This window comes from Scyliorhinus canicula, chromosome 5 (genome assembly GCF_902713615.1).
Source record: "Scyliorhinus canicula chromosome 5, sScyCan1.1, whole genome shotgun sequence".
NCBI classification, from domain to species: Eukaryota; Metazoa; Chordata; class Chondrichthyes; order Carcharhiniformes; family Scyliorhinidae; genus Scyliorhinus; species Scyliorhinus canicula.
Window position 1 is genome coordinate 85,633,432 of NC_052150.1, and position 19,163 is coordinate 85,652,594.

The 19,163-nt window shown below is 46.4% G+C and overlaps 1 protein-coding gene across 5 annotated transcripts in view; it reads left to right on the forward strand.

The window, feature by feature from the left end:
* The window catches only part of LOC119966101 (sodium bicarbonate cotransporter 3-like), a 182,520-nt gene extending 163,563 nt beyond the window's left edge, over positions 1-18,957 (forward strand). For all 5 annotated transcript variants that reach the window (XM_038797312.1, XM_038797313.1, XM_038797314.1 and 2 more), the window contains 3 exons: positions 849-949; positions 14,482-14,592; positions 16,900-18,957. In XM_038797312.1, coding sequence (XP_038653240.1) covers positions 849-949; positions 14,482-14,592; positions 16,900-16,981 — 294 coding nt within the window. In that variant the 3' untranslated portion in view covers positions 16,982-18,957. The remainder of the gene's footprint in view (positions 1-848; positions 950-14,481; positions 14,593-16,899) is intronic.
* The last annotated feature ends 206 nt before the right edge of the window (positions 18,958-19,163 follow it).

A 19,163-nucleotide genomic window follows, 5' to 3' on the forward strand; every position in this document is an offset into this window, starting at 1 on the left:
CACAGTTTGTTGATTTAGTTTATTTGGTAAATGCAAAGGTGCATAGACACACATACGCACACTTCACTAAAGAAAACTTCTCAACATCCTAAAGTGCTTTATAGGTATGTAATTATTTTTGAGGTGCAGTTGTGTAGGCAAACACAGCAGCCAACTTGTGCATTGCAGAGTGTTAATAATTGTGGCTTTATTTTTTGTTTAAATTTAGAGTACCCAATTATTATTTTTTTCCAATTAAGGGGCAATTTAGTGTGGCCAATCCACCTAACCTGCACATCTTTGGGTTGTGGGGGAGAATGTGCAAACTCCACACAGATAGTGACCAGGGGCTGGGATCAAACCCGGGTCCTCAGCGCCATAGGCAGCAATGCTAACCACAGCGCCAACATGCTGCCCTTTAGCTTCAATATAGTATTGCATTTCCAGTAGCATTTGTCCATTCATTATTTTATTAAACTATCTTGGTGGTGTTAAATCCTCTTTAAGCATTTTTAGACTATTAAATAATAATTTGCACTCTGGCAACTAAATTTAAATGTAACTGCTTTAGAAACAAAAACGTAATGCAGTTCTTCTTTAATTAATGTTGTCAATTATGAGCTCCCTTCCCGATCAATGCAACTTCAGCGAATCCAGGTATTTGCCTTTTCTGAATATGTCTTCAGCAAAATATTTTGTGTATTGTGTATTGATATTTGCAATAAGAGAACAGAACTACAAAAATTAAAAAAATGTTACATTTTCGAAATGTTGTTTTTGCTTAGTGTTTCATATCATGCCATGTCTACAATGGCCCCTTGCAAAAGTGGCATCCTACATATAACGATGTACTTTGAAATCCTTTGTAGGAAGCTCAAAGAATGCTTGAAGTTGCAGAAAGTGGGACCGTGCAGCTTCCCTTAGAGGGTGGCAACATTCTGAAGATTCCTGTAAAAAGTATTAAGTACAGGTATAGTATGACATTTGTGAAATGGATGAAAATGAAAAGAGCTACTTCTAAATTAATGCTATTACTGAGAAGAGAAAGAAGCTTGGTTATGATAGTCACATGGCTAAGTTTGAAAAAATATTTACTACCTTTTCGCATTGCTAATCTGCCCCTCAAAACCATTGTAAAATCATAGTTATAGATTTGCACCTTGTTCATTTTTGGAAAGTAAATTTTAAAAACTTCACATGGTCATAAATTCTGATAATTCTAATAGATTGAGCAAAACCTCAGCTGAGAGTTCTTGTGATAAAATGGTTGATTCTGTTGGTATATATTTTCAGCCCTGCTTACTGATTCTTTTTGCTTGTATTGTCTAGTACAATCTGTGATTATAGAAAAAAACACCATGGCCGGGATTCTCTGACCCTGCGCTGGGTCGGAGAACCCCGGGGAAAGGCATGTATCCCGCCCCGACGCCGGCTGCCCTACTTTCCGGCGCCATTTTTCGGGGGCCGGCGGGATCCCTGCCAGGCCGGTCGGGGGCCGTTGATGGCGGCACTTCTGGCGATTCTCCGGGCCCCGATGGGCCGAGTGGCCGTCAAGTTTTGCCATGTCCCGCCGGCGTGAATTACTCACCTCACACACGGCGGGACTAGGCCCCCCCCCACACACACACACACACATGGTGGCCTGGCCGCGATCGTGGCCTACTGATCCTGTGGGCAGGCTGGTTCCGTGGGGGCCTTTTTTCATCAGCCCCTGTAGGGCTCCGCCATATTGTCCGGGGGCCGGCGCGGAGAAGGGAACCCCTGCACATGCGCAGCAATACACCAGACGTTCTGCACATGCGTGGAAATATGTTGGCCGCTCCGCACATGCGCAAACTTGCGCCGGCCCTTCGCCGCAGGCTGGAGCTGGGGAAACCACTCGGCGTCAACCTAGCCCCCGAGAAAGGTGAGAATTCCAGAGTGGTTGACGCTGGCGTGGGGACATACCCCATTATTACAGAATCCCGCCCCATAAATCTGATGAATGCTGAGCTGTGAGTGTAGTGTGCGTAGAGTTAAACAGGAATAACCTATGGTTCAAAAAGCCTGGATTCATCACATGCATGCTGTTGTCACTTGAAATATCAAACTAGCTATTTTGTACTTCCTTGGGCCAGAAATGAGTCAGACGATCAACAAAGAACGTATTTTATGTAATATTTTCCAATCAAAGCCAAATTCTGAGCAACGTTGGAACAGTTATCTGTACTGCCTATGCCCTCCCATGCCTAGTCCTCAGCTCCTGATACATCTGGAAATACTCTGGACTACCACAAGATGTGTCACTCTCAGAAACATAGAAACATATAAAATAGGAGCTGGAGTGGGCCATCCTAAAAAGGGAGGTGGAGAGAAAACAGGGAATTATGGACCAGTAAGTTTGACGTTGGTAGTGCGGAAAATTCTAGAATCCATTGTCAAAGATTTTCTAGCTGAGTACTTAGAAAACGGTGGCAGGAGTGGACAGAGTCAGCATGGATTTATGAAGGGGAAATCATACTTGACAAATCTATTGGAATTCCTCAAAGATGTAACTAGTAGAGTTGATGAGGGAGAGCCAGTGGATGTGGTGTATTTGGACTTTCAGATTGACAATGTCCTCCATAAGAGATTAGTGTGTAAAGTTAAAACTCATGGGATTAAGCGTAGTGTATTGAGATGGATAGAAAACTGGTTGGTAGACAGGAAACAAAGAGTAGGAATTAACGGGTCTTTTACAAATTGGCTGGCTGTGACTAGTGGGGTACCACAGGGATCGGTGCTAGGACCCCAGCTATTCACAATGTATTATTAATGATTTAGATGAGAGACTTCCAGTTGCAGTGATGCGGAGCTAAGCCGCACGTTCGGTAGCTCCCGCTTTTTTCGGTCTTTTGGGCTCTTTTAAGGGCCCGTAGCGGTGCTGGTTGGACTTTTCCCCGTGTGGGAACACTCTCTCTAAGATTCTCTGCCGGTGGATGGCCTGAACTAGGAGTGGAGCGGTCAAAAAATCGGCTTTGGAGCAGAGAAAGGTGCGAGGGATAAGAAGCAAGATGACGGCGGGCAGGGAAGCAGCAGCAGCGTGGCAGCAGTGGGCGCGAGAGCAGCAGGAGCTGCTTCAGCGCTCCTTTAAGGAGCTGAAAGCAGAGATTCTGGAGCCGTTTAAGGCCTTCCTGGACAAGCTCATGGCGACCCAGACGGCACAGGGTGCGGAGATCCGGGAGCTTCGGCAAAAGGCCTCGGAGGGCGAAGACGAACTCCTGGGCCTGGCAGTGAAGGTGGAGTCGCACGAGGCGCTCCATAAGAAGTGGTCAGCGAGGGTGGAGGAGATGGAGAACCGGACCTGTCGGAAGAACCTGCGGATCCTGGGCCTCCCAGAGGGGCTGGAAGGTTCGGACTTGGGGGGGCCTATGTGGCAATGATGCTGAACACGCTAATGGGTGCGAGGTCGTTCCAGGGGCCTTTGGAGCTGGAGAGTGCCCACCGGGTGCTGCTGAGGAAAGCCAGGCCAAACGAGCCGCCTCGGGCGGTGCTGGTCCGTTTTCACCGCTTTGTCGACCGCGAGTATGTGCTGCGTTGGGCGAAGAAGGAGAGTAGCAAGTGGGAGAATGCGGAGGTCAGGATATACCAGGACTGGAGTGCGGAGGTGGCGAAGAGAAGGGCTGGCTTTAACCGGGCAACGGCAGTGCTCCACAGAAGGGGGGCAAGTTTGGCATGTTACAGCCGGCACGCCTGTGGGTCACGTATAAAGATCGCCTGCTGTATTTTGACTCCCCGGAGGAGGCTGGACTTTTGCTCAGGCAGAGAAGCTGGACTTCGACTGAGGGCTGGGGAATGCTGTATACAGCCCGGAGGCTTTGTCCTCCTGGGTATCCTTTCGCTTTATCGGTTCTATTGGATGATTTGTTTTTGCTGTTCTGCTTTTTTTTCTGCTTGTTTGGGACTGTTATCTGTTTATTTGGGGTGTTTTGTCATGTTTGGGGTCTGTATTTTGTTCACTGGTTGGGAGTTTGGGTGGGGTTCGCGGTCCTGTTGGGTCATGTGCCCATTGTTTCCCGCGTTTTGGGTCGGGGCTTGGGATGGAAGCGCGGGCTTTTCTCCCGCGCTAGAGGAGCGGTGGGCGGGGCCGGCACTGGGGAGGTGGTTGTGTTGCACTGGGGGGGTCATTGGGGTGGCGGGAGCAGCCGGGGTCAGCAGGAGTCGGTTTGACTTACGGAAGTACAATGGAAGGGGTTACGCAGCTAGGGGGGCCCTAGCTTGAGTGGGGGGGGGGGGGGGGGGGGGGGGTGTTTTGGAAGGGGGGGGTACCGGGTTGCTGCTGGAATGGCCAAGGCAGAGCTGGAGCATGTAGAGGGGGTCGGGATGGGGGTCTGTCGCTGTGGGGAATGGGGGGCGCGGGCACGTGGCGGATTGCGGAAGGGTGATGGCTAGTCGACGGGGGAGGGGGGGCAGGCGGTCCCCTGAACCGGCTGATCACCTGGAATGTGAGGGGACTGAATGGGCCGGTCAAACGGGCCCGAGTGTTTGCGGACCTGAAGGGGCTGAAGGCGGATGTGACCATGCTTCAGGAGACGCACCTGAAGGTGGCGGATCAGGTTAGATTGAGGAAGGATTGGGTGAGCCAAGTGTTTCGTTCGGGGCTGGATGCAAAAAATCGGGGGGTGGCGACCCTGGTGGGGAAGAGGGTGTCGTTTGAGGCATCGAATGTGGTGGCAGACAGTGGCGGGAGGTATGTGATGGTGAGCGGCAAGCTGCAAGGGGAGTGGGTGGTGCTGGTTAATGTATACGCCCCGAATTGGGACGATGTGGGTTTCATGCGGCGTATGTTGGGCCGGATTCCAGATTTGGAGGCGGGGGGTTTGATAATGGGGGGGGGATTTCAACACGGTGCTGGATCCGCCACTGGATCGATCCAGTTCCAGGACGGGTAGGAGGCCTGCGGCGGCTAAGGTGCTGAGGGGGTTTATGGACCAGATGGGAGGGGTGGATCCATGGAGGTTTGCAAGGCCGAGGGCCAGGGAATTTTCATACTTCTCCCATGTGCCTAAGGCCTATTCCCGGATTGATTTTCTCATTATGAGTAGGGCGCTGATTGCGAGGGTGGAGGATGTTGAGTATTCGGCGATAGTCATTTCCGACCATGCCCCGCACTGGGTGGACCTCGAGCTGGGGGAGGAGAGAGACCAGCGCCCGCTTTGGCGCTTGGAGGTGGGGGGACGGGTTCGAGGATGTATTTGAGAGGTACCTGGAGGCCAGTGACAATGGGGAGGTCCGAGTGGGGACGGTCTGGGAGGCGCTGAAGGCGGTGGTTACAGGGGAGTTGATCTCCATTTGAGTCCACAGGGGGAGAAGGGAGCGGAGAGATTGGTAGGGGAGATGGTGAGGGTGGACACGAGATACGCGGAGGCCCTGGAGGAGGGATTGCTGAGGGAGCGGCACAGCCTCCAGGCTGAGTTTGACTTGTTGACCACCAGAAAGGCGGAAGCTCAGTGGAGGAAGGCACAGGGTGTGGTGTATGAATATGGGGAGAAGGCGAGCAGGATGCTGGCACACCAGCTCCATAAGCGGGATGCGGCTAGGGAGATTGGTGGAGTTAAGGATCGGGGAGGAAATGTGGTGCGAAGGGGGGTAGACATTAATGGGGTCTTCAGGGACTTTTATGAGAAACTATATCGGTCTGAACCCCCGGCGGAGGAAGGGGGATGGGGCGCTTTTTGGACAGGCTGAGATTCCCGAGGGTGGAGGAGGGACAGATGGAGGGACTAGGGGCGCCGGTTGAGCTGGAGGAGCTGGTCAAAGGGATAGGGAGCATGCAGTCGGGGAAGGAGCCGGGGCCGGATGGGTTCCCGGCTGAATTTTACAAGAAGTATGCAGACCTGTTGGGTCCCCTGTTTGTTAGGACCTTTTAACGAGGCAAGGGAAGGAGGGGGCTTTGCCCCCGACGATGTCTCGGGCGCTGATCTCCCTGATTCTTAAGCGGGACGAGGATCCCCTGCAGTGTGGGTCATACAGGCCGATCTCACTTTTGAATGTGGACGCCAAGCTGTTGGCGGGGATCTTGGTCGTGAGGATGGAGGACTGTGTGCCGCGGGTTGTCCACGAGGATCAAACGGGGTTTGTGAAGGGGAGGCAGCTGAACACCAACATAAGGAGGCTCTTGAACGTTATGATGGTGCCGGCGGTAGAAGGGGAGGCGGAGATTGTGGTGGCGCTGGACGCGGAGAAGGTCTTTAATGGGGTTGAGTGGGGGTGCTTGTGGGAGGTGTTGGGGAGGTTCGGGTTTGGGGAGGGGTTTGTTGGTTGGGTGAGGCTGTTGTGTGAGGCCCCGATGGCGAGCGTGGCCAGGAATAGGAGGAGGTCTGAGTATTTTTGGCTGTTCCGAGGGACGAGGCAGGGGTGTCCCTTGTCCCCCCTGCTCTTTGCGTTGCCAACTGAACCCCTGGCTATGGCGCTGAGCGCTGAGGGAGTCGGGGAGTTGGAGGGGGCTGGTCCAGGGTGGGGAGGAGCACCGAGTGTCGCTCTATGCGGATGACCTATTGTTGTATGTGGCGGGCCCGGTGGGGGGAATGCCAGGGGTGGTGGGGATTCTCCGGGAATTTGGGGATTTCTCAGGATACAAGCTCAACTTGGGAAGGAGCGTGCTGTTTGTGGTGCGCCCGGGGGATCAGGAGGGGGGATTGGCAGGCTTCCACTGAAAAGGGCGGGGAGGAGCTTCGGGTGCTTGGGGGTTCAGGTGGCCAGGAGTTGGGGGGGCCTTGCATAAGCTTAACCTCACAAGGTTGGTGGAGCAAGTGGATGAGGAGTTCAAGAGGTGGGACATGCTGCCGCTGTCTCTGGCGGGCGGGGTGCGGTCGGTCGGGATGGCGGTGCTCCCGAGGTTTCTGTTCCTGTTCCGGTGCCTCCCCATCCTTGTCCCGGGGGCCTTTTTCGGGCGGGTTGGCGGGAGCGTTGCGGGGTTTGTGTGGGCGCACGGGACCCTGAGGGTGAGAAGGGTGTTTTTGGAGCGGGGCAGGGATGGGGTGGGGCTGACGTTGCCCAACCTCTGTGGGTACTACTGGGCTGCCAATGCAGCGATGCTGCGTGGATGGGTGGTGGAGGGGGAGGGGGAAGCGTGGAGGAGGGTGGGGATGGCGTCCTGTGTGAGAGTGAGCCTGGAGGTGCTGGTGGCGGCGCCGCTGCCGCTCCCTCCAACGAGGTATACCACGAGCCTTGTGGTGGCGGTGCGGGGGGTAGGTGGGGGCCTCGATAGGGGGCCCGATACGGGGCAACCACCGGTTTGTCCCGGGGAGAATTGATGGCGGGTTCCTGAGTTGGCACAGGGCAGGTATCAGGAGGTTGAGGGACCTGTTTGTAGACGGGAAGTTTGCGAGCCTGGGTGCGCTGGAGTGGAAGTTCGGGCTCCCCCCGGGGAGCGCCTTTAGGTACATGCAGATAAGGGCGTTTGTCAGGCGACAGGTGGCGGAGTTTCCTCTGCTGCCGCCGCGTGGGATCCAGGACAGGGTGCTCTCGGGGGTGTGGGTTGGTGAGGGGAGGATCTCGGCAGCGTACCAGGTGATGCAGGAGATGGATGAGGCCTCGGTCGATGAGCTGAAGGGTAAATGGGAGGAGGAGCTGGGTGAGGAGATAGAGGAGGGGATGTGGGCGGACGCCCTGGTGAGGGTGAACTCCTCCTCTTCTTGTGCGAGGCTTGGCCTCATACAGTTTAAGGTGCTGCATAGGCTCACATGACTGGGACAAGGATGAGCCGGTTCTTCGGAAGTGAGGACAGGTGTATCAGGTGCTCAGGGAGCCCAGCAAATCATGCCCAAATGTTCTGGGCATGCCCAGCGCTGGGGGAATTTTAGAAGGGCGTAGCAAGGACGGTGTCGAGGGTGGTAGGATCCAGTGTCAATCCGGGCTGGGGGCTCGCAATTTTTGGGGTTGCAGTGGAGCCTGGAGTGCAGGAGGCGAAAGAGGCCGGTGTTCTGGCCTTTGCGTCCCTAGTAGCCCGGCGGAGGATTCTTCTTCAGTGGAAGGGTGCGAGGCCCCCAAGCGTGGAGGCCTGGGTCAATGATATGGCGGGGTTTCTTAAATTCGAGAAGGTGAAATTTGCCCTAAGGGGATCAGTGCAGGGGTTTTTCAGGAGGTGGCAGCTTTGTAAAAATTTGTTTTACTTTTTGTTGTTATTTTGTGAAAATTTTGAATAAAAATTATTTTAAAAAAAAATAAAAAATGATTTAGATGAGAGAACAAATGTGGACGATTGGCTGACTGGCAGAAGGCAGAGTGGGGATAAACAGGTCTTTTTCAGGATGGCAGCTGGTGCCTCAGGGATCGGTGTTGGGACCACAAGTTTTCATAATATACATTCGCGAACTGGAAGAAGGAACTGAAGGCACTGTTGCCAAGTCTATAGATGATACAAAGATATGCAGAGGGACAGGTAGTATTGAGGAAGCAAGGGGGCTGCAGAAGGACTTGGACAGGCTAGGAGAGTGGGCAAAGAAGAGGCAGATGGAATACAATGTGGAAAAGTGTGAGGTTATGCACTTGGTTGGAAGAATGGAGGCATAAACTTTTCGAAACAGGTTAACGTGCAGGTTCAGTCGGCAATATTAGCTTTCATGTTGAGAGGGCTAGAATACAAGAGCAGGGATGTACTTCTGAGGCTGTATAATGCTCTGGTCAGACCCCATTTGAAGCATTGTAAGCAGTTTTGGACCCTGTATCTAAGGAAGAATGTGCTGGCCTTGAAAAGATCTCCAGAGGAGGTTCAACAACGATCCCTGGAATGAAAGGCTTGTCATATGAGGAGCGGTTGAGGACAGTGGGTCTGCACTCGTTGGAGTTTAGAATTATGAAGGGGGGATCTTATTGAACCTTACAGGATACTGAAAGGCCTAATAGAGTGGATGTGGAGAGGATGTTTCCACTAGTAGGTGAAACTAGAACCCGAGGGAACAGCCTTAGAATAAAGGGATGATCCTTTAAGACAGAGATGAGAAGGAATTTCTTCAGGCAGAGTGGTGAATCTATGGAAATCTTTGCCGCAGAAGGCTGTGGAGGCCAAATCACTGAGTGTCTTTAAGACAGAGATAGATAGGTTTTTGATTAATAGGGGGTCAGGGGTTATGGGGAGAAGGCAGGAGAATGGGGATGAGTAACATATCAGCCATGATTGAATGGCGGAGCAGACACAATGGGCTGAATGGCCTAATTTTGTTCCCATGTCTTATGGTCTAATGGTAAAGTTTGCAAATTTGCAGATGACACCAAGCTGGGTGGGAGGGTGAGCCGTGAGAAGAATTTAGAGATCCTTCAGTGTGATTTGGATAACGTGAGTGAGTGGGCAATTGAATGGCAGATGCAGTATAATTTGGATAAATATGAGGTTATCCACTTTGGTAGCAAAAATGGGAAGTTAGACTATTATCTGAATGGCCATAAATTAGGAGAGGGGAATTGGCAATGAGACCTGGGTGTCCTCGTACACCAGTTATTGAAGGTAAGCATGCAGGTACAGCAGGTGGTAAAGAAGGCTGGCCTTAATTGCGAGAGGATTCGAGTACAGGAGTAGGGATGTCTTGCTACAATTATACAGGGCCTTGGTGAGGAAACACCTGGAATATTTTGCGCCGTTTTGGTCTCCTTATCTGAGGAAGGATTTTCTTGCTCGAGAGGGAGTGCAGCAAAGGTTTACCAGACTATTTCCTGGGATGCCAGGACTGATGAATGAGGAGAGATTGGTCAGTTAGGATTGTTCTCACTGGAGTTCAGAAGAATGAGGGATGATCTCATATAAACCTATAAAATTCTAACAGGACTAGACAGGGTAGATGCAGGAAGGAAGGACATTCCCTATTGTGGGCATGTCCAGAACCAGGGTCATAGTCTGAGGATTCGGGGTAGACCATTTCGGACAGAGTGGTGAGCCAGTGGAATTTGTTAGCACAGGAAGTAGTTGAGGTCAAAACATTGTATTTTTTCAAGAAGCAGTAAGATATAGCACTTAGGATGAAGGGGATCAAAGGATATGGGGGAAAGCGGGATTAGGCTCTTGAGTTGGATGATCAGCCACGATCATCATGAATGGCGGAGCAGGCTCAGAGGGCAGAATGACCTCCTCTTGCTTCTATTTTCTTATGCTGCTATCGAGCCTGCTCACAATTCGGTGAGATCATGGCTGATCCTCTATTTCAATCCCATAGTCCCGCTTTCTCTCAACACCCCTTGATGCCTTTAGTGCTTAGAAATCTATAGGCAGTACGGTGGCGCAGTGAGTTAGCACTGTGGCCTCATGGCGTCGAGGTCCCAGGTTCGATCCCGGCTCTGGGTTACTGTCCGTGTGGAGTTTGCACATTCTCCCTGTGTTTGCAGGGGTTTCACCCCCACAACCCAAAAATGTGCAAGCTAGGTGGATTGGCCATGCTAAATTGCCCCTTAGTTGGAAAAAGTGAACTGGGTACTCTAAATTTAAAAGTTCCTTCTTAAATTAAGTGATGTGGCCTCCATAGCCTTGTGTGGTAGAGAATTTCACAGGATACCCACCCTGAGTGAAGAAATTTCTCCTCATCTCGGTCCTAAATAGCTCTGTATCCCGAGACCATAATCCCTTGTTCTAGACACTGCCCAGCCGGAGAAAATCTTATCCTTGCATCCAGTTTGTCCAGCCCTGTCTGAATTTTATATGTTTCAATGAGATCCCTCTTATTCTTCCAAACTCCAGTGAACACAGGCCTAGTCTACTAAATCTCTCCTCATACAATAATCCTGCATCCTCGGAATTAGTCTGCTGAACTTCGCTGCACCCCCTAAAACCGTAGACAATATTCCAGGTGTGGTGTCACCATGGCCCTATACAGCTGCAGTAAGAAATCCTTGTTCCTGTACAAATCTATTTGCAATGATACCATTTGTCTTACTGCTTGGTATAAAAGATCCTTCAAAACCCAAACACATGGTACTTTACACTGTCACGAAAGATTTGAATATTAATTAATCCTAGTGGGATAAATTGTTGTTTGATTCTGAGACTACCAATGTGATAGCAAGACCTGTGCAGATCAGCCTATGTCTACTTACTTTGGATCAGTGAAGTGGTGTCTGACTTCTGTGTTGAGTAAATGGATGCTGCACCTGGTGGCCTCGTCCTGTTAGGGGAGGCCGTACCTTTGCGATTTACAATGGGCAGGGGTTTTGACTCATTGCACTCTACAATGACTGAAATCTCACCCTAATTTTTACTATGTTTTAGCATGAATTGGGAATTTTAATACCTCCACCACAAAAGGGAGGAAACCAGAGCACTGGAGGAAATCCATGCAGAAACGGGGAGAAAGTGCAAACCCCACATGGGCAGTCACCCAAGGTCAGAATCGAACCTGGGTCCCTGGCGCTGTAAGGCAGCAATGCTAACCACTGTGCCACCGTGTCTTCCCAATATTGGAGAAACACTCCGATGCTAACTTGTACAAGCCTACTGATACATAGCCTGACTTACCTACTGTCATCCAAGGCAATAAATGAGTGATACAGTTGGCTCCAGTCAGAGTTAATGATGAGTTAGAAATCATCTAGTTTTCCCATTTCTGTCACTATTTATTGCCTGTTCCTGGACTGCCTCCCCCCAGATGAATAGCATATTTGGTTACTTCATAGATGCATGCATGATGAACAGTGAACAAAGAACATTACAGCACAGAAACATGCCCTTCGGCCCACCAAGCCTGCGCCTATCCGGATTCCTTATTTAGACCTACTACTTTATTGTCCAAACGATCTGTAGCCCTCCATTCCCCGCCCGTTCATGTGTTTATCAAGATGCATCTTAAACATAGCTAACGTGCCTGCCTCCACCACCTCCACTGGCAACGCGTTCCAGATACCCACCACCCTCTGCGTGAAAATCTTTTCTTGTACTTCTCCCCTATACTTTTCCCTTCTCACCATGAACCTGTGCCTCCTTGTGTCTTCTACCTTGGGACAAAGCTTCATCTTATCTATTACCTCTCGTAATTTTGTAGACCTCAATCAGGTCTCCGCTCAGCCACCATCTTTCCAACAAAAACAATCCAAATTTATTCAACCTCTCCTCATAACCAACACCCTCCAGACGAGGCAACATCCTGGTAAACTTTCTTTGCACTCTCTCCAAAACATCCACGTCCTTCTGGTAGTATGGCAACCAAGACTGCACGCAAAAATCCAAATGTGGCTTAACTTGGGTTTTATATAATTGTAACATGACCTGCCAACTCAATGCCCCAGCTGATGAAGGCAAGCATGCTGCATGCCTTCTTGACCACCCTATCCACCTGCATTGCCACTTTCATGGATTTATGGACCTGAACACCCAGATCCCTCTGTATGTCAATGCTCCCAAGGGTTCTGCCATTCACATCTGAATTTGATCTTCCAAAATGCGTCACCTCGCATTTGTCCGGATTGAACTCCATCTACCATTTCTCGGCCCAACACCCCAATCTATCTATGTTCTGCTGTATTCTCTGACAGCCCCTTCACTATCTGCAACTCCACCTATCTTAGTCAACTTCAAACTTGCGAATCAGACCATCTCCAATTTCTTCCAGATCATTTATTTATATATTACAAATAACAGTGATCCCAGCACTGATCCCTGTGGAACACGGCTACTTACAGATCCCCATTCTGAAAAACTCCCTTCCACTGTCACCCTGTCTTCTGTTGCCAAGTCAGCTCTTTATCCATCTAGCTAGTACACCCTGAATTCCATGTGACTTTACCTTCTACACCAGTCTGCCATGAGGAACCTTGTCAAACACCTTACTAAAGTCCATGTAGACAACATCCACAGCCATTCCCTCATCAATCAATTTTGTCACCTCCTCAAAACATTCTATCAAGTTGGTAAGGCATAACCTTCCTGCACAAAACCATGTTGCCTATCACTAACAAGTCCATTCACTTCCAAATGTGTATAAATCCTATCCTTCAGTATCTTCTCTAACAGCTTCCCCCGCCCCCCCCACTGACATCAGGCTCACCGGCCTATAATTACCTGGATTATCCCTGCTTCCCTCAAACAAAGGGACAACATTGGCTATTCTCCAGTCCTCTGGAACCTTGCCTGTGGTCAAAGATGATGCAAAAATACCTGTTAAGGCCCCAGCTATTTCCTCTCTTGCCTCCCACAGTAACCTGGGATATATCCCATCTGGTCAGGGGATTTCATTTTAAGATATCCAACACTTCCTCCTTTAATATGCTGACATGTCCTAGAGTATTCACACATCCATCCCTAACCTCAACATCCATCATGTCCCTCTCCTTGGTGAATACCAATACAAAGTACTCAATAAGGATCTCACACACTTCCTCTGACTCAACGCAAAACCTCCCTCCCACCTTTTGTCCTTGCGTGGACATACTCTTTCCCTGGCTACCCTCTTGCTCCTACTATCTCTTTAAAAGACCTTGGGATTTTCCTTGACCCTGCTTGTCAATGACATTTCATGGCCTCTTGTAGCCCTCCTAACTTCCCTTTGAGTTTGTTCCTACTTTACCTACATTCTTCAAAAGCTTTGTCTGGTTTTAGTTGCCTAGATCTTATGTTTGCTTCCTTTTTTTTTGACTAGTCTCACAATTTTCCCTGTCATCCATGGTTCTCTAATCCTGCTATTTCTGTCCTTCATTTTCACTCTAATCAACTGCTGAATTGGGAAATTTTTGAGAAAGCTACTGCAACTTGTGTTCCAGCATGAAATTATTTCAGGAGATTGGGGTGGGATGGCACAAACATTTTTTCAATTGTATGTAATATTTACTCTGTTAGCTATATGTTTAGTATTGTTTAAATAAGCGGTGGTGGTAGCATTAAAAATATTGCTTTTCGGTGCAAAAAGGATTCAGACTTAATGGGCACGATTCTCTGATCGCGGGACAGAGTATCCGCGCCGCCGTGAACGCCGTCGCGTTTGGCGACGGCGTGAAACGGGCACAGGCAGTAGCGATTCTGGCCCACACAGGGGGCCAGCACGGCGCTGGAGTGGTTCACCCAGCTCTAGTCTCACTTCCTGGCACGCACTGGGGGCGGCACCAACCCACGCATACGCAGTGGCAATGCGCCAACCCGCGCATGCGTGGTGGCCTTACTGAATGTTCCGGCCCCGACGTAACATGGCACGGGGGGTTCAACAAAGTAAGCCGGGGGGGCAGAGAGAGGCCGGCCCGCCGATTGGTGGTCCCCGATTGCGGGCCAGACCCCATCGGAGGCCCCGGAGAATCGCGCTCAATGTTTCTAAAAGATACATGACAGCTAAATTGAACTAATCTTTTCATTGAAAATGCACTGTGCATAAGCTGTAAAATCTTAGCGCTTTAGTGTTTTATTGAAACAATTCTGAGTGTGCATGCAGCAATTATAAACCTTCAATAAACAGTAAGCTTGTACAATTATATAAATTGGGAAGAGTGGCAAGGTGAAGGGAAAAATTAGGCCTTAAGAATGTGGTATGTGGCTCTGCTTGTGCAGAGCACTAACATATAGATATGTTTGTCCTCCAGCCCAGATGATCCTTCAGTCGTAAACATATCTGATGAAATGGCCAAAACTGCTGTGTGGAAGGCTCTTGCTGTAAATGCTGAGAATGCAAAAGTTGTAAAACTTGAAGCAAGGTAGCTTTTGTTTCAGCTTAATTTCTGGCCTGATGTCTAACAAAGTCTTCTGATAACCAATACATGCATGACAGTGGCTGCTTTTTAGAGAACTGAGCACTTGTACTAAAAGCTAACATTGTGTTACATTAATCACTACTACATCTGCACTCTGTATTTTAATATGTTCCACCTTCTGCATGGCACTCAAGTTAAAAGTCCAGCTCTATTATAAGGCTGCTAGGTCTTAACTTATTAACTTTTCATGTTATGACTTGAGCAAAGTTATGAAATATTCAATCAATCATGAAGCTTGTTATAACATAGCTTCCTCAGCTGACAAGGATTATATGATCAACTGTTTTCAGCAAACACCATTTTTAGAGAAGTTGTTATTTTCCTGCATCTCCTGGCTGCTGCAGATTGGTGCCTCCAGATATAGTATTTCTGATGGCATTAATTTCAGACAACACTTTTTATTATTGCTGTTTTCAAACATACACACGCACCAAATTCAATACTATCAAGTGATGAAGAATGCTTTGTATATACCAGAGAAAAATGGTGTTTGCGGGTTACATACTTGTTCAGCTTAACGTTTTAAAAATTGTACTTTTTAATGACATTGCACAAATGTCATTGTGACTGAAGCACAAGTCGTTTTTGTATCGACTATCTGATACTTCACGGATTGAAGGGAGGCAAATAATGGAAAAATTACTATTTATTAAAAGCAGATCCAAATATTTTTTCAATTTTAAAATGTCTTGGTTAGAATGCTGTTAAATTGTTACTGTGATCATAAAGAATTCAAAATTTTTAAGTACTAAAATCTCTAACCATTTTTCCATCACTTAATGCTTACAAACTACTTAGAACTTGATAATCACTGAAGATATATTTTCAGTACTTCGAAGTATATGGCCCCTTAGCAATTTCTGAGCTCAAACAGATGATTCATTTATGAACAAGAACATACTGGTAAAACAGACAGCATGCAAAATAAACAAGGGTGTCTAGGCCTCAGAGTTAATTGGGGTGGGGGGAAATGTCCTGGCGTCTACTGCACTCTAGGCGAGAGAATTCCATAGATGCACAACCCTTTGAGTGAAGTAATTCCTCCTTATTTCTGTTTTAAATCTACCACTCCTTAGCCTAAAATTATGGCCCCTCATTCTACAATGTCCAATGAGGGGAAGCATCTGCTCTACATCTACCTTGTAAATCCTCTTTCACATCTTGCATACCTCAATTAGAGAATCTTTCTTCTAAACTCCAGTGAATGTCGGCTGAAATTGATCAATCACTCTTCATAAGACGAGTCCTTCATCCCTGGGAGCAATCCAGTGAACCTTCTCTGAACGGTCTCTAATGCATTTACTTTCTCAGTAAGGGAGCCAAAACTGAGCAGTACTCCAGATGTGGTCTCGCCAATGTCCTATACAGTTGCAACTGTACTTCCCTACTTTTATACTCTATTCCATTAGCGATGAATGCCACAATTCCATTTGCCTTCCTTATTAACTGCTGCACTTACACACTAACTTTCTGAGATTCATGCATGAGGGCACCTTGATCCCTCTGCACTGAAGCATTTTGAGGTTTCTCTCCATGTAGATAATAAGTTGCCTTTTTATTCCTCTGACCAAATTGGATAACCTCTCACTTATTCACGTAACATTCCATCTTCCAAATTTTGGCCCACTCACCTAACCTATCCATATCTATTTGTAAATGTCTTATTTCCTCATTGCAACTTGCTTTTCCACCTGCAGAAGACCACCTTCTCCCCAATTGTTTCAGAGGGATGTTTTTAAGAAGATTTGATATTAAGTTGTTTAAATATAGTTAGTGGGGGAACGAAGCCATTAAACAATGTACCAACTTAATTGAGTCTTAAGATCGTTTATTTTAAAAGTAACATTTCTAGAGCTGGCATTTAATTATTTAGTGCATCTTTCTTTGGCTAAATATTGCAGATTAAATGTCACGTGTACAGTTGTGAAAAAGAAAGATGAATAACCAGATGAAACTTGATCTGTATTTCAAAAATATTTGGCTTTATTGACATAAATTGTACATGAACTATTGATGAAACTTGAGTTATAAAAATAGAACTGGAAGTCTCAAAAGCAAATACAACTTGTGCATTAAAATGTAAAGAATATTTAAATTTAGAGAGGTTGAACTAATTATTGAGACTCTGCCTTTCTTTCTTTTTGCTTTATATACTAGTTGAGAGAGTGTGACTGTATGAACATTAATATTTAGTTTACTAAAGCAGAAATGCAGCAATACATTTTGCTTTTCCTTGTTACAAATTTACAGTCCTGATAATACAACGGATATCAAAATGAACATAGAAGAGGTGCCCCCAAGAAATGTCCTTGATGCTGAAACCTCTGTATGAAACACACTACGTCTTTATCAATCAAGAAGACTTCTCTGTCTGAAAGCTACTATATGAGCCACAACTGAATCTCTGGATCCTTTGCAGGAAATGGAGACCTGTTGCTGGACCGAATCAGTGTCTCAGTCGGAGTGAAACTTTTCTGACCAAGGTTGTTTCACCTTTGTACTATTCTACGTCAGTTGCAATGCCAGCTACTGTCTCAATCTTCTCATCTACAGGCTCAGTTTTTAATCTACAATTTTGGTATAGGGTTATGAAGATTAACAAAGCAATAATCTTGTACCCAATTTTTAAAAAAAAAAACCTACTTCCCAGCATTTGATTTGCTTGTGGTAAATATGAGAAAATGATGTACTAATTTAAAACTGGAAAATAGTACACAGTGAACATAGGTATATAGTCTATATAAAAGTATAAATACGTTGCTTATTGACATTTTGTCATAATCCCATTGAAATAAGCAATAGTGAATAAGATTTTCAACCAAATTCTTGTAAGTCTATTTCCTCATTTGTCAATGATCCTTCAGAATTTTGATGCTACTCGATAACAATGAGGTAGCATGTGGTAACAAGGGTTTTGATAGGATATGATAGAAGAGCGGGTATGTAAATTGGTATTATTTACCCGAGAGGTGTGTATTTCTTGACTACGCTGGTATAATACTGGTCTGTTACTGTTATTATATTTACAAAATGGTGATCAGTTTTGCAATACTGATTTGAGACTATCTGAACTGTTTACATTTAACTTTATTCAACATGATATACTGTAGGCTTTATTTAGCATTGCAGTGTGTTATATGTTTTATTTATTTATATTTACCCAAATTTATTCAAATTGCCATGCTATATGGAATATAAAAAAAAGATTTGGCTAATTTTATAAAGATTGTTGTAGTATTTTTGTCTTTGTACTTTAGATATGTAGAGTAACCGTTTTCTATGGCAGTACTGTAGTTCTAGTATTAGGTCAGTAACTTTAGAGCCATCTCAGGAATCAGGATCTTCCCACTGGTCCATGTTGCCATGCTTTAAGAAGGTTTGCAAAGTTGTTTTGTCTTCCAGATGAGATGAAACTTAAATTTTGTTTGGCCAGCCATGTTACTTTTAAATGGGGACTGTTTCATTTATCTTTAGTCTAAAACACAATGCCAATGCAACACACAGAATTGCATTCATGATTTGCATTCAATCATTGCAAAATAATCACCAAACAAATAGCCAAAACACAAATGGTAATATTGTGAAATGTTTGGTTTGTATCTTAATTCTGGTTATATAGTTACACGTATAGCAAGTTCTGCAGATACATTCGGCAGTAAATCCATTTTCTGCTATTTTATTAAATGTACAGATTGTAATCACTGTAATTGAATAATGGCGTTTTGCATAATATAACAAGGGATGTGAATTATAGAAACTTATTTTAATCGAGTGTCAGTTGGTGAACTGAGGTTTTCTATTTAATTTTTTAGGTTATGCTAAAGAATAGTATTGTGTTGATACTGTTGACTGTTAGATGATAAATACAGTATGAGATTTTAACAGTTTGAGAAACTGGTTTCTGGCAGGGACAGTTTCGTCCCGTTTGTTTTTTCTTTTAAATCTGCAGTTGATGGTAATTTTATGTCTTCCTATGTTCTGCTTATTCAATCACAGAACAAATAAAATCCCGAGTATTCATCAATTTTCATAAAATTGTCTAAGTTCAGATAATTATGGTTAAAGTTTTTATGACTATTTCTAAAGTACAGTAGTGATTTCATTTATTTTTGTAAAGAGACCCAAAGCAATGTAAAAATGTTATAGCAATCCATTGTTTTAGTTTAATGATGATATATGTGCATAATCCAGATTTTGTTTTCTTCAAGGACAATGTCCTGCTTTCAGTTGAATATTAGAGGGAAATAACTATTTTTTGTAATGTCATAATCTGTTAATGAAAGCAATAAAGTCTCTTATTGTATTAAATATGATATGGATGTGTGTTCTTTTTTTTAATAAATTTAGTGTACCCAATCATTTTTCCAATTAAGGGGCAATTTAGAGTGGCCAATCCACCTAGCTTGCACATTTTTGGGTTGTGGGGGTGAAACCCACGCAAACACGGGGAGAATGTGCAAACTCCACACGGACAGTGACCCAGAGCCGGGATCGAACCTGGGACATCAGCGCCG